Raw genomic sequence first — 16,488 nt, 5'->3', positions numbered from 1 at the left:
AGAATATTTTTACCTACAATATTACAAACAATTAGGTACCTGTAATTGTGCCCTATAAGCAAGGAACATAACACAGCTGATTTAAAAACAATAAATCAAATCAGATTTCCCCCTAATTCAATGTTTATATTCACTTTTGTATAACCTAAAACTGCAACCTTATTAGTGTTAGTTGAGATTTAATATTCACATCTACAAATTAAGTCAGTATAATATTACATGTCTTCTTCATTATATAATTTATGGTAAAAAATAACCAAACTAATCACGAGATTGAGGACTGACAGCAGTCATGGCACCTCTAAAAAGACTTTTGTGTTTCTCGACCACCTTGCTCAAGCCTGTCAAACCTTGTAATACCAGGGTCAGAAGAGACAATAGTATAAACCACTGACGCTAAAACCCCGAGGGAATATCAAATTAAGGTGATTATACACTGTATGACTTTAATTTCCAGGCAACAGATGATAGATCTTCAGATCACATAAAACTCAGCAGAAAGAGTCTTGACAGGTTCACCCAAAATGGCCCACATCACCCCCATTTTATCCAAACTTCATTGGCTCCCACTCAAATTTCGAATTGACCTAAAAAATGTAATCCTCACTTTCCGGGCACTGCACAGGTAGGCCCCGCAGTACACTGTGGACATGCTTTGTCCTACACCGCAGGACGCACCCTCCGATCCTCAGGATCCCCAGTCTCCTGAAAGTCACAAAGACCCGCTTTAAAACCCGGGGGGACCGGTCCTTTCAGGCTGTCGCCCCCAGACTGTGGAATGACTTGCCCCTGTCCCTCCGCACACTTGATTCAAAAATAAAAAATAGTTTGCTGATTCACACACAGGTGAAAAAGGATCACAGTCACATTTTCCCTTCTACTTTGATACTGATCAAAAACTGCAGGATTTTATGTATCATAAGTAGATGATACATGATGAAGGTAGTGCATTTTCAGTGTTATCACCTCCAAGCCTGAAGAAAGTGGTCAAATTTACTAAAAATGCATACAACTTGACAGGCAATTTTTAATGTAACCTTCAAAACACAATGAAAAGTTTTTTTTTTTAAATGCTCCCGTGGTGTCAAGCGTGTTTTTATAAACTCGCCACAACAGCATGGCTTTGCGCATAATGCCAGTTTGCTTGCTTCCATGGCAGCATCAGTTTGCGTCTCAAGTGTTCTGAATTTTTTTTTTTTTTTTTTTTTAAGTATGCGTTTTCTTTGAAATCTTTAGAATTTGCTTGGTGGTTTGGCCAGTTTGGAATCTCTTAAAGGCCGGATTTGTCCCAAGGGCCTTATGTTTGACACTGCTGGTATACATGAAAAACTACTTCACTCCCTTTAGCAGGCAGTTTATGCATTTTTTTCATAATTTTACTCGTAATTGTAAGTTTTTCTCACATAGTTATGAGCCTTTATTTCAGGTTTGATCATGTGTTTTAAACACAAGTATTAACATTTTGCATTCACCAAGTATATTGTAGTGGAGAAGCACCCAGTAGAATAAAGAATGGTTGAACCACTTCTCTTAGGTGATCATTTTATTATTTCAACTAGATGTAGTGACATACGGGAGAGTTTAATCACTGTAATACTTTTCGATAGGTTTTATCCCATAGAAGATGTATATGTAGATTTATATTGACTTGAAAAAAAACCTCAAAAGAGTGTAAAACTAAAATGAGATATATTGAAATATGACCCAACACTGGGGAACTTGATGTTTTTAAACATTTAAGGATATCACTGTCTGCTTTATAAAGACTGCTTCGCATTTTTTGCTTGCCTCACTCAACATTTGACAGCAGCCAGGTGAGGAGGAACTTTAAATTGAAGCCCCTTTTAACAGCATGCTTGCCTTTTGCCAGTAATTCATCTGCAATATCACTTAAGAGAGGTTGTAAATGTCGGGTTTTACTTGGAAAAAGCTGCTTTATTTCATTGCTCTGCTATTACCTTCGTCCAGGTAAAGGATCTGCCTCTGTTCTTAGCAATGTCCTCGGTTATTAAATCTAATGTTAAATGTCCCGTCCCCAAATTATATTAACAAGACCAGAAAAAAAATCATTTTTGAACGCAATCTGCTTTTGGTAGTCAGATGTCTGTGTAATTCCAAAGTTAATAAAAAGTTATGATCCTGTGTAACGCGACTCTTTAAATGTTTTGGGGAGGAGAAATGGAACAGTCCGCAAATTGAGCAGAATTCGCAATTCACCGGATTATTGTTGGAAATGAGATGAGCGATACAAATCAGGAGCTGATGTTTGACAGCAACTGTTGCTCTGCAGCAAGCTGCTCACCACCCTCCTCCGCCTGCTCCTCCTCCTCCTTTCCTGGCAAAGAGAGGGAGGCCAATATGGAGTGTTTCTAGACTGCTGTCTCCCCCTATTGACCACATCATGCAACTTCACGTGTGCGCGTCTGATCTGTTGGAGGACACTTGCAAAATAGGAGAAACAGATTTCAAATGTAGGATTATAAAGTGCTTTGCGGCTGTTTGAGATGTCAAACGTTGTGTAGTTTTCACTGGTTTTATTTCTTGTGGTTTGATCTTTCACTCACCACATCCTGTTGCAATGAATTTGTTTATCTTTATGCTTTCTTTCATTATAAAATATGTCACTTTGATGCAATTACAGGTGGACTACATAAATATTCCATATGTCTGGTTCAATGTTTGACTCCATACTGGCAAGAAAATATCTATAGGAAAAATCTAACAGAGTTAAACAGCTTATATAGACGCTGGCGAGCAGTATGTATGAATGTGTGTGTGTGTGTGTAAAGGAAACGTGTGTGTTGGTTAGCAGAGGGAAAAAATGGGATCAAATTCCTTCACTTTGGCGTCACACGCTGTGAGCCAATCACAGACGGGCTTTCCTCAAAGTAGCAAAGCTGATATAAAGCCAGTCTGCAGCAGCATTTGCAGTTCAAAGCACAGGAGCGTTCTGAGGATTGTACTCGGGGACTAGAAAGGAGCACCCTGCATTTCCACACGAGTTGAAAGCAGACTCTGACCAGCTGGCTTTTTTTTTGTTTTGATTTGGCCCTTTGCGAGTGCGGATCCCTTGCAGAGAACACGCTGATCGAGGGACTGCGCCAGGAACCTGTGCGTAAAAGTCGCTGTTTTTACGCACGGCGCGCTATCCACCCTTTCCCCCCCCTTACTTTTCATGCGTTTTTCATTCTGAACAACGTTCCGAGAAACGCATCATTTCAAGGTGAACGTCTGTTAAGAGGTTCCTTTTAAATCCTCCGGCGCGAATTGATAATTAACTCTTGATTTCACGCGTAATTTGGTAACCATCCGTTTTGCGTATGAATCTCCTCGATCCCTACCTGAAGATGACGGAGGAACAAGACAAGTGTCTCTCTGACGCCCCGAGTCCGAGCATGTCCGAGGACTCCGCGGGCTCCCCGTGCCCTTCAGGCTCGGGTTCCGACACCGAGAACACCCGGCCGTCAGAAAACGGGCTGCTCAGAGCAGACGGCACCCTGGTCGACTTCAAGAAGGACGAGGAAGATAAGTTCCCCGCGTGCATCCGCGAGGCCGTGTCCCAGGTGCTGAAGGGCTATGACTGGACCCTCGTCCCCATGCCGGTGCGCGTAAACGGATCTACTAAGAACAAGCCTCACGTGAAAAGACCGATGAATGCCTTCATGGTGTGGGCTCAGGCTGCCCGCAGGAAGCTGGCGGATCAGTACCCACACCTTCACAACGCGGAGCTCAGCAAAACTCTGGGGAAACTTTGGAGGTGAGTGCAGATGCTCTGAACTGCTTTTACGCAGCCGTCTCACGCGCGGCTTGCTGCTATTTTCTAAATTCTATTAGCATTGCACATTATGAAGCAACATTTCAAGCTACACGAATTATGTGCGTCATAGCACAATTCATGTAGGATATAGTAGGGAAATGCAATTGTTTGAATATAGAACTTTGTATCTTACGCACAGGCGACAGCGGTCCCTTTTTACGCAGAACATGCTCTAAAGTACTGCAACGGTGTGTTTTTTTACGCACAGGCTGCTGAACGAAGGGGAGAAACGGCCGTTTGTAGAGGAAGCCGAGAGGCTGCGGGTGCAACACAAGAAGGATCACCCTGACTACAAGTACCAGCCGAGGCGGAGGAAGTCCGTGAAGAACGGACAGACGGACTCTGAAGACGGCTGCGAGCAGACTCACATCTCCCCCAATGCCATCTTCAAAGCGCTGCAGCAGGCGGACTCCCCAGCATCCAGCATGGGAGAGGTGCACTCACCAGGTGAACATTCAGGTGAGAAGGAACATCAGATAGTTTTGACTTCAATTATATTATTGTTCATTTAAATGCATTGTGTTTTACTTCAGTTTCTCCTGAAAGAGAATTGATTGTTGTTTTTTACTTCACCGAGATTAAGTTGCTTTAAAATATATATTTATATTTGAGGCTCATCCCTTTAATTCTTTAACCCCTCAGGCTCCCAGGGTCCCCCTACCCCTCCCACCACCCCAAAGACCGATGTCAGCTCAGGCAAAATGGACCTAAAGCGTGAGGTGGGGCTCCGCTCTCTCCCTGAAGGCCCCAGTGGTCACCGCCAGCTCAACATCGATTTCCGCGACGTGGACATCGGCGAGCTGAGCAGCGACGTCATATCCCACATCGAGACCTTTGACGTCAACGAGTTCGACCAGTACCTCCCACCCAACGGCCACCCGGGCTCCGTCGCTGGCAGCGCCACACCGGTCACCTACACAGGCAGCTACAGCATCAGCAGCGGTGCCCCCGTCAGCCCCCAGGCGGGCGCTGCCTGGATGGCCAAGAGCCAGAGCCAGCAAGGGCAGCCACCGCAGCAGCAGCACACCCTGACCACCCTGGGGGGCGGCAGCTCGGACGCGGCCCAGCACAGGACCCAGATCAAGACGGAGCAGCTGAGTCCGAGCCACTACAGCGAGCAGCAGAGCTCCCCGCAGCACGCCACCTACAGCCCCTTCAACCTGCAGCCCTACAACCCCTCTTCCTCCTCCTCTTCCTCTGCCTCCTCCCCCTCCCCCTACCCAGCCATCTCCAGGGCGCAGCAGCAGTACGACTACCCCGACCACCAGGGGGGAGGCGGCTCCTACTACAGCCATGCGGGGGCGGGGCAGACCTCGGGGCTCTACTCGACTTTCAGCTACATGAGCAGCCCCGGCCAGAGGCCCATGTACACACCCATCGCCGACAACGCAGGGGTGCCCTCCATCCCGCAGAGCAGCCCGCAGCATTGGGACCAGGCTCCGGTTTACACCCAGCTCACCAGGCCCTAAGCCACAGCGGCCACAACAATGACATGTACAGCCACACTCAACAAAAACACTTCAATCCCAGGGTGAGTTCTTCCCCTGAATCAGACACTTGAATTCAAAGAAGAGGAGAGCTGGAAGTTGTGATTGGCTCACGTAGTGCCTTCGCTATTGTACCATGATAGAAAAACTATATATAAATCTATATATTTTTTAGAGAGATGAAAAGACTTAAAGAAAATCCTCTGTGAGGACTTATTGATTGTTGATATTTCAGTAGGTACTGTGTATGTTTCCTCCTTCATATGCTGGCAGTTTGGGATAATTATTTGTATGTGTAGATATCAAACAAACACAAAAAAAGCTTCTTTTTAAAAACATTTTTTACATTTTTAACCAGTTAACTTGTGGCTACACATGGCTGTTGTGCAGGTTTCTGGTTCTCATCTCATAGTAGGAAGTTTTTCTCATTTCTTTTCTTGTTGTTTGTTGCTGCCTGCTCTTTACCACGTGCCACCCAGCCAGATATAGTTTGTGTTTAAAGCTGTTAAAGATGCTCCCGATTGTCGGAAAAAAGCTAATCGAGCAATACGAGACGGGGTGGCGGGGTGTCTGCTGTGCCCCCTTTTTCCACCATTAGTGCCTTGGATTTCACCCTCCCCCCGCACCCCCAAAAAGCGTGTGTGTGTGTGTGTGTGTGTGTGTGTGTGTGTGTGTGTGTGTGTGTGTGTGTGTGTGTGTGTGTGTGTGTGTGTGTGTGTGTGTGTGTGCCACAGCTGAGATTATGCTTACCGTCCTAACAGCATGTGTTTGACAGCTACGGGAAGTCACCTTTGACCCCCTTCCTACACCCCCCCCCTTCGCCCCTCTATGCTGGTGTGTATTGGACACCAGCTTTTAGCATTTTTTTATTTATTTATTAGCGTTAACTTTATTTCAAATTAATTATTTCGCATTCCTATTCTTATAACTAATAAATTGTCATCTTTTTGCAATGCAGACAGCATATAAATCGCCTCCTTTTTTTTACCCAGGAGGTACTTAGTTTAAAAGGTACATGCTGTAATCGTAATTTTTTTGGTTTATTTATCTTTTATCTAAATGTCTATTTTAAGTATGTGTTTGCCTTGTTTTTCCTGAGGGTGGGGCGGTATCTAACAAAATGCGTACGGAATATTTGTTTTCTTTTTGTGAATCTTTTTGACTTTTGCTGAAAGAACTGGAAACGTGGATTTTACAGCTTTTCTTCTTTCTTTTCTTCTGAGTGATTACACTCTCTTTTTGTTTTTCCTTCTCAGTATCAAAGAACTGATGCTCCTTTTTTTGTTTCCTGCGATCTCACCATGTATTTGTACTGTCTTTAAAGAATCTTTTGTATATGTATTTGCAATAAAAAAAAGAAAAATGCTTTTGAAATGAAGTGTGTGTTATCTGCTGAACATATGAAATGATAAAAACCTTCCACATGAAGTCAGTGAAAGGGTTAAACCAAGAGTGCCAAGAAGCAGCACCACTGTTTGTTTTCCCAGAAGCCTTTTTTTTCTCCCCCCTCCTGTTTTTATTTTCTTCCTCCCCATCAGCTGCTAACAGCAGGGGGGGTTTGAAGCTCTGGGGGACCTTGGGGGTGGGGGTGGGATGGGGGGTTGATACAGTGAGTGCAGTAAAACGGGGAAAAAAAAGCTGTAAATATGCAGGAGTGACTTTAAGAAGAAAGAAGACAAGCCGGGCTGGGAGAGGTCCCGCATAGGTAAAGTCCTAGTAGGGGGTGAGCAGAGATTCATGCAAAACAAAGTCCGTCAAGACTCCCTGAGCGCCACGTAAACGGTGAATGTCCGTAGGAAGACCTCATAACTCCACCTCTGGGTTACACAGAAAAAGCCCTTTTAAAGTTCAGTCAGACTTAAAGCCCAGGTTTTTTTTATTTTTATTGTTTTCTGAAAGCGGACATTTGTCTGTTTGATACAAGGATTCGGTTGCATAAACATACAACCTAAGGCAGGGGTATTAAACATAAGGCATGTAGGCCACATGAAGCAGGATGGTTTTGGCATGGAGATAGCATGGGGATATTCTAAACACCATAAAATTATAATAAAAAATTCCCCTCTCGCCCTCCGCGGGCAGTCACCTGTTTTTCTATTCCAAGCTCGGGTCCTCTACCAGAGGCCTGGGAGCTTGAGGGTCTTGCGCAGTATCTTTGCTGTTCCAAGTACTGCACTTTCCTGGACTGAGATGTCCGAGGTTGTTCCAGGGATCTGCTGTAGCCACTCCTCCAGTTTGGGGGTTACTGCCCCGAGTGCTCCGATTACCACGGGCACTACTGTCACCTTCACCTTCCAAGCCCTCTCCAGCTCCTCTCTGAGCCCTTGGTATTTCTCAAGTTTCTCATATATATATATATAAATACATATATGTATGTAGTTATGTTATGTAGGTCTATGGCCCTGCTCCTCCTCCGGCTGGCGTCAGTAGCTTCTGCAGCTTGACTGGAGCAGGTAGTTCCCTGATTGTTGTGGTTATTAGATGATATCGTAGACCGCCGTGGGAGTGGGGGGGGGGGGGGGGGGGGGGGGGGGGGTGATGACATCATCATTTTTCCGCAGATGATCGTCTTTGCCGTCCAAACTTCACAGTCGAGCCGGGGTTTTAGAATTTCCCCACTATGGGACCCGTGTTAAAAAAAAATAATTTTCAGGCTTCTAAAACGACACCTCGTGTAGATGATTGGCCAGAAATGGTGCGTTTTTGAGAGTCGGCATTCCCTAAGTTTTAGACATAAAAGTCAATGAAGTAATCATCCATCCATCCATCCATCCATCATCACCTGTAAAGGGTCGTGAGGGGGAAGTTTAGAGAACAAGGAAGCGCAGATATTTCCTTCCCGGCAACTTTCTCCAGGTCTTCTGCGGAGACTCCAATCTGCACCCAGACCAAACCAGAGATAACCTCTCCAGCGAGTCCATCCTCCGTTTGTATTATTCGCTATCCATTCAACTTTGAATGGACATGAGGGAGACCCTTGCTTCAAAATTGAACACTTCTGCTTCAGTTCTCCAGAATCACGGATGCTTGACAGCCGAACATCAGGAAACTCCAGAGCATCTCCTCATCTCAGCTCACTGGATTCTGTGTCAGTGCCCCTCAAAGCGCAGCATTTCCAACACAACCATCACAACTAATCAGCAAATAAAAAGCAGCAACAAAAGCTATAAGCCTCACCCACGCTCCCCTCAGTTGTTTCCTATTAGTTTCCTGACATGTTGGATATCAAATAACGGAGCGGGCACGAGCTGCTGCTGTGAGAGCGGCGCCCTCCCCTTGGGCCCTCCAAGCTGGCGGCAGACAAAGGTCACGGAAGGGAAAACGCTGAGTGATGTCACACCATTGGGGGACCAAACACCATGTTCCTATGATGTGGATTACGTGTTAGGCGACACAGTGTTTTGGTCCTCACTGGAAAGCGGTTCATGAACACTCCATTTATAGTGAGGCTGAGAGCTTCATGGAGCCAAGGCTCGCCTTGTATCGCATGACTGCCGAAGGACTGCGGCCTTCCAGCTCTATCGTCAACACACGTCATTTTTATTATTATTATTATTTTGGAAACCAGTCTTCATCAGTCAAGAGTGTAAGAATCTCAATGCAAAGGGGAAAAAAAACAAAACAGTTGAGAGGGATCAGCACAAGCAGATGAATGACTTTTCTTGTCACATACGAGAAAAGTGGAAGAAAAAAAACCCTCTTGTAACTAAAAACAGCGACACAGAGCACAGATTGAGAGAACGCGGAAAAAAGGGATCAGTTTGTGCCTGTTTGCATGTGACAGTCACAAACGTGATAAGAGTTCAGCTTCGATGTGAAGCTGTGTTTCCTGGAAAGTTCCTCAGACATCAGGATGACACTGCATTTACCCGGTGACATTTCTTGGTTTAAGATAAGAGGCATTGAGCCAGGTGTGGTGGGTAAATGTGTTCATATGAGTCAACATCTGCATACTGACTAACCCAGTTTAAAAAATGTTTAACAATGAATGATGTCTTTTTAGCCTTGTGATGTATTTTTCCTTTTTTATGACAAACAATTATTTAACAATTAGAGTTTAACTACAATAACCTATATATTTTTTCTCCTTTGTGTGAAATCAGAAACTACAAGAGAGTTTTTAAACAGCTGATATTTGAAACGTGTATCCTGAAATGACAAGTTGTATCATCTAGTTAATCACAGCATGTCATGGACCAACACAACATGACGTGTACAGTAAAGCTGTACTTGGATCGCCTCCGTTTGAGTTTCCATAAAGAATTGATACAGGACATTGCCAGAGGTGTATACCAGTCAAAAAAACTGTATTATCTCATTCTAGTTGTATTTAATCTGAACCAGGAGCGGTGGACTGATGCAGTGCTCAGTGATTCAAAGTGGTAACCTGTTGGCAGGGACGTGGACCTCGAAAGGCAAGCTTTCTCTTGCTTCCAGGCCAAAACTGCTGTTATTAAAAAAAAAAAAAAAAACTATTACCCCAGTGTGGCATATTGCTTGAAGCCATATGGAAAAAACAAAACTCAGGATAATTAAAGCTGCCCAAACATTATTTTTTCCAAATATGGAACATATTCATTGATCTAAAGGGGGCACATTTTACATTACGTCTGCTTTGCAACAGTGAAAACTGTTCTGATTTGGGAAATGGCGAGCAGCATGAATTAATCTGTCACCTTTCCACTTGGAAACTGGGAAAGATTCTGAAAATTGGAGGTTATGAAGTTTGATGTCACTCAACACGAAGACATTTGTTCGTTTTCATGAGAAATCGTTCATATTGTTTGGCTCTATAATTCACCAACAGCATCACATCACATCATCCCCCATACCTGGAAACATGAATAGAAACAAAAGAAATGGGATTTTAGTAAACATATGAACGGACGGATGGTGTGAATTGGAACTAATCCACCAACAGCCATTGATAGCAAGTAGTGGATTGTTCCCATCTGAAAAAAGCCATCAGTTTGCTCATGTTGGGGGGAAATGGTAGGAAGAAGCACAGGACAGATGTTTCACATGCATGTTTTCCATTGCACATCGACAGCCAAGTGTTGGAGTCTCGTCACACCAGCAGCACAGATGCACTCAGCACAGCCAGCATGATCAGCAGAGCTAAAGTGAAAGAGCATCATCTTTCTTTAATGATTAATGATAATGTCCACACTTCCTGAGGGGGGTGGGGGCTGAGAACAGGCACAAAATGACGTGTAACAAGCAAACAGCTCACAAAGCACATTGATTTATTAAGTCCAGTGTTGCTTGGAGAACATACAAGCCGAAACAATAAACACTGGATGTCGTGTTTCAGAAGAAGTTTCCAATGTTATTCTAGCAGGACGAGACAATAGATAAGTGGTACATCATTGTACTGTATGAATTATGAGCATGTATGTGTATAACTCATCCTGAATAGCAATGACAAACTTAAACTGATGTTTGTGCTCAATGCCAAAAAAACATTTCTTGCTCATCTTCGACTGAGTGAGTGCATGAGTGAAAAGGCATCCAGTCAAACACTGATTCACAGTTTTTGGAAGCATAGACGTGAATACTGTGACACCCTTCAGCGTAATGTTTGGCATACAATAGGCAAAGGCTCTGATGAATGTTCATTTGTCATGCATAACGTGAGTGTGACATAGTATTTTCTTAACTCCAGGTCTGGGAATTCTTGTGAATTCAAATCTATTGTGACCACTGAGCGACAGAAATTAGGCAAGCTAAATTTAAAATGTGTGTCTGTTTCAAACTAAGACCAGGAAGGATATTTATGGACTTGTAAGGCTGATGTTTTATTTTGTGTTTATGGAGGTTCAAGGCTACATCCAATCACTTCATGGCGAATTCAAGCAAGCAAACCATTTCCAGCAATTTTTATTCAGAATCTTAGCACATCAGTTGTCAGGTTTATCTCAAGAGGTTGTGAAAGCTATTTAAGAGTGAATTAATAGGCAGGCGAGGTTAGCAGGCAGTGTACCTGTGAAAGTCTGAAGACAGAAAATCCTGCTGTGTATGGTTTGGAAACAATACATAACAACCTTGCATTAGCAATGAAAACAAAATATATTTCAGTCATTGTTTTTAGGTTCTCCATAAATCAAAGAGATTCTGTAATCATGGAAAGAAATTCCTGTGTATCAGGCTCCAGACATGAAGGCAGCCGAGACCTCTTCCCCCGAATCGGAACACGTACTTCTAATTTAGAACTCCTAATGAACAATGTTTGTCCCATTACAGGCATGCGCGGGACGCTGATCATGGGTGACAATGCAGGTCAAGCAGAACTAATCATAGAGGCATGTCGCTGTGACGTCAGAGGCCCTGAGTGACAGCGCGAGCTGTAGCCTGCCGTGCTGATTATCATCCGATACCCTTCCAGACAGGTTGTACGGTTCTAGTCTTGATATGGCTGACAATTAGAGACCACACCATTGTTGGAGTGGCGTGAGGTTTGAAAGACGGAGCGTGACAGGTCCCTTGGTTGGGTACGAGCAGAGTGGGGAAGAAATGTTTATCTCATCAAGTCTCTGAGGTCACTATGCAATACCATAATGTGATGGAGGGTGGGGTGAACGAAGGAATGTGCGTTGGATCATTTGGGCGAAGATGCTTCAACTTCCTAATTTCTTAATCCAAATGGTCAAGTTTCATTTAAGAATAGAAGTCAGAGGCATGAGTTCAATTTTATTTGTGTTATAATTTGCTCTTCATAAATCAGCCATTTAAAGACACATTTACAGAGGAAAAACCCAACAACAAGTATTTCCAGAGTATATAGGCCCATGAACATTTGAGTGGACACTTTGCCTGGAGGTCTCTCCCCTTGTGTTATGTCTTTCTTCATTCATGAGTGAATGTTTAATTCTATTTCACTTATATAGCACCAATGCAACACATTCAACTCAAGGCACTTTAACATAAGAGATATACCAACAATTTGACATGAGCAAGCAGCAACGCTAGAAAACAAAAACCTCCATTTTAAACCTGAAGAACCAGATTCAGAGGTGCCGGCTTTCTGCTATTCTGATTGGGGTTAGAAGGAGGGAAAAGGAGAACACATAGACAGCAATCAGCTTGGAAACACAAATAAATCCACAATTGATCTCGGGCCTATGTTCTGCTACCCGTTATTCGGATATCAGTGCAGTCTTGTCTTTCTCTGCAATCAGGCTGTGGTACAATCACTGCAATTGCACGATTCTACTATTTTATTGACCAGACATTTATTTCAAGCAAAACCGCATGAACAGATATCTCAGACCCTCTTCACATGACAATGTTTTGATTGAAAATGCATAATTTTTTGCAAATCCAAAGCAGCAGAAACACTAAAAACAATGTAGTTGACATGCCAGGTCATGAGTTGGTACTGTTGGTTTAATTCTATAACGAAACCACACACACATATGTGTACAGAAAACAATACGCCATGAACATTAACAATAATGAGTACATCGACATTCATAAAGACATGCAAAAAAATTGGATTGATATCACAGGTGACAGTCAAGATATAAGTATTTTGAGACATTACCTCTCCATTTATATATATTAAAGGACTCTAAAAGGAAGCTAATAGAAACAGAAGCGGCTTTGCTTTGTGCCTGCTTAGCCTGTGGTTTGTCTTGATAAGGCCGTGGAAGCGAAAGCCTGCTCTTAACATTGCTTGCATAAACAGTGAGAAGAAGCGGGGCTTGGAATGAAAGTGGCAGGCGGTGTTAATGTGGGCAGTTTTCCCAGGGAAAAAAAGAGACAAAACAATTAATATTCTAAACCAATTCCTCTCTTGTGAATCTGCCCCCTCCTGAACCCATGGGTGGTCTTTTCAAATGCAAAATACTGCACAAAGACTTTAGAGACCAAGAGGCTGTGATAGAGACAGAGCGAGTAAAAGACAGATGTAGAAAGACAAAGAAGGGGAAGAGAAGTAAAATACGGTGTCTTAAAAAAAAAAAAAAACCCTTCAAAAAGTGGAATGATGTCAAAGTATGTTAGCATAAACAGAGGTAATAAGAAGGGGACATTTGATTAGGGTTTAATTTAAGTTGCAATTATGTGTGTGAATGAAAGAGGAAAACAAAAACTGGAGGCAAAAAAAATAGGAAGCGGTTTTCATGCCTGGACATAGGCAACATGCACTAATGAAACAATGAATTTAATTGCATTACTGTTGCCGCTGTTCTACATAGGAAAATGAAAAACACGTCAGCCTCCCACAAAAAAAATAAAAATAAATATATATATATATATATATATATATATATATATATATATATATACCTATTATTAAAAACAATGGATGATTGCTTTGCTTTTGCTTAATGTAGCCGCAGGGCTAAGAAAAAACATAGTCCAAGAGTCAGCTTTATTGCACTCCCGGGCTGCTTTTTATTGCACGACTCTGACCTACTGTTGTCAAAACAACTAACTATTGGCAGATAGGAGCACACAAATCCAAATAAATCTGCACCTATCGAGCACGTTGTGAGTGCCCCTGTGTGCCCACTTAATTTCCTTCCTTTCTGGAGCTTGTGTGGGTGCGTGTGCGTGTGCGTGTGCGTGTGCGTGTGCATGCGTGTGTGTGTGTGTGTGTGTGTGTGTGTGTGTGTGTGTGTGTGTGTGTGCGTGTGTGTGTGTGTGTGTGTGTGTTTGTTTGTGGTGCCTGACCTCGCTTTACAAATCTCCTAGTCCTCCCAAAAAGCCACTTTTAATTGCAGCGGAAACTGTACATCAATGTGGAAAACGCGGCCTGGAAGTTTTTACTGCGCTCACACACAGCTGGAGTCTGGAGGGTCGCAGGTCGCCCCTGTAAATACAGCATCTCTCAACTGAAAGGCTACAAGAGGGAAGCTTCATTGTTTATGTACAAATTAGAATGAGGACATGTCTGCTTTGTGTGTTCATAAAGCCAAACATTGCTCTCTAGTCTTGATTGGAATTTTTAATTTCTGAACAAATACTGGAAGATAAACATGAGAAAGGAATTCCTCCAATGAGCATACTTTTTGGTGGTGCATCCTGAGCACATCACACTCAGTGTCTGGTCAAGCTAGAGGGTTTATGGTTCATTTATGATTAATATTAACGTCTTCCCCAAACTCCAATGTTGCAGTACCACTGGTAGCCTTGGGAGGCAGTGCTGAGATTAGAAGTAAATAACAAATTGCATCATTCGATTGTACATCTACCTCATAAAGTACTATTTTTCTGTGTATTTGGTCAGTATGTTCATTTAGAAAGGAGCCCACTGATACAATAAAGATCAATGAGCAAAAAGCTTATTTGAATGCATTGGAAACACAGACGTATAAAGGCAGGGACATTTTTGTGCGTATATAGAGAATGAATGGATGGATGGACATTCAAACATGCATTTCTTTATTTCTACCATTCCTTCCTGCCCTTTATGGTCACCAGCTGCAACATTTGTTCTGTGATTCGTCTCGCTTTGTTTAGAAGCTAACTCAAGCTCAGATGTTTTCAAGAATACGTTCAGGTACAAGTTTTATGTGCAGGCCGTATCCTTTAATATATTTTTTAGAATCCACTGTGGGCCAATTAAAAAAGAACCACAGGCGTCAGCTGGCCCTCGGGCCACAGTTTGAGCACCTCATGTGATGCACTCAATCAATTATAAGGTTCTCATAAAATTATAAGTGTTTGGAAATGGATAATTTTAACTCTTGGGTGTTGTTAATCCCATTTTAAGAGCTACTTTTTTTTCTTTATATTTGTGATATTTTAGAGTCAGTCGTATAAAACAACTGACTGTTATCTAATGTGTAGTTAAAAATCTGTTGGACATGAAAAAAATGGATCAAAATGACATTGCAATTCACAACAATAAAATAAATAGACTAAAATTGGATGTCTTCAAAAACATTTTTCTATTTTTTTTTTTTAACCACAAAAGTGATTTGTCCTATAATTGTTATTAACTTAAAACAGTATTAAGAAACAAGAAAGATAATTTGCCGTACGATGGGTGAAGTGGGAGGTGATCTTCTGAATTATAGTGGAGACAAATTTGTGTTTTAACTTTTCAAAAATAGTAGTATAAAACAAATAATGCCAGGTCTATGTGAGAACAATACTTGTATTGTCAAACAAAAATTATTTGATTTGAGTGTTCTGCATGTTGCATTATTTTTTGTCATGATGGATGTCACAGTGAAGTAGTGAATAGCTCTCTCATCTTATCACTAGTTTGTCACCAGTCTGTATGTTCGGCCTGTTGGGCATAAGTTACTTCTGACAGTTGTCGAACATCCCTGTGAGCTTAATTGGCGGTGCTCTTGAACTAGAATACGTACCGCTAGTTGGGTGGTTTTAATACCTGGGAAATTATGAGAATGGGCTTGCTCTTCTTAAACCTTATCAGCATTATAATATAGAAGTAAAATGTGCTCCATGGTCCATATTGAATTCATGTAAATTTAAAATACACTTCTTTGATTTGTTCCAGCCAAGAATGAACAAATCACGATTATTCTCCTGTTCTTTTGACATATGAACAATGTTTTCCACAAGCAAGGTCAACCTTTCCAGAATAACCATTTCAAGCTGACTGAAACCACAATATAGAGAATTTATCCCAACTACTCTTAGGTTCTAAGGACTGACAAAGGACATCCATTGTCTGCAGGGATTGGCTTCAGTCGCACAAACGAAACTTCAATGAGGTGGGTTTACAAGAAGAATGGATCTGAACCTGATTAAGTAGGGAACACGTTGAGCGACATTAGATTTCAGTGTTTGTAGCCTTTTATCATTTTCTGATACATGTTCTGCAAGGTTTAATGCAAACATTCTGGTGGAACCGTCTGCGGTAGTACTCAAAGTGGTTGGAATGGAGGAAGAGCATTTAACACCTCACCTCACATGTGGACAGTTCTTGCATAGTGCACCAGTAGGAAATATTTCATCCACTTCCCTGACCTGGATTTTCAAAAACTGTGTTGGATCTCAACCATCAACCTTTCCTTGATCACATGCCTGCTTACAGCCACATCCCGACCGGTCAGGGGGCTTTATGAGGGTCTTGAGTATTCCACAAGGGGTTTTGACTCTTTCTAGCGGTCTGTAAATTGGAGAGGAAGGGCTTACTTATTATGTAGAGGTTTATGAGCTTCCAGGGGCCTTGACAAGTGGCCAGTGCTGATAAATCCCAGTGAG

General features: G+C 42.5%; 1 protein-coding gene across 1 annotated transcript; it reads left to right on the top strand.

The window, feature by feature from the left end:
* The first annotated feature begins 2,948 nt into the window (after positions 1 to 2,948).
* On the top strand, positions 2,949 to 6,678 carry LOC308145842 (transcription factor Sox-9-like). The gene is made up of 3 exons (XM_080517420.1): positions 2,949 to 3,757; positions 4,026 to 4,276; positions 4,460 to 6,678. Exons 1-3 carry the CDS (start codon positions 3,321 to 3,323, stop codon positions 5,284 to 5,286), a joined length of 1,515 nt encoding a protein of 504 aa, XP_080373546.1. The 5' UTR covers positions 2,949 to 3,320; the 3' UTR covers positions 5,287 to 6,678.
* Positions 6,679 to 16,488: the final 9,810 nt, after the last annotated feature.

Source organism: Blennius ocellaris, assembly GCF_963422515.1.
Source record: "Blennius ocellaris genome assembly, chromosome: 21".
Taxonomy (NCBI): Eukaryota; Metazoa; Chordata; class Actinopteri; order Blenniiformes; family Blenniidae; genus Blennius; species Blennius ocellaris.
Note: the sequence above shows the minus strand (reverse complement) of the source record. Positions and strands in the feature narration are given on the sequence as shown.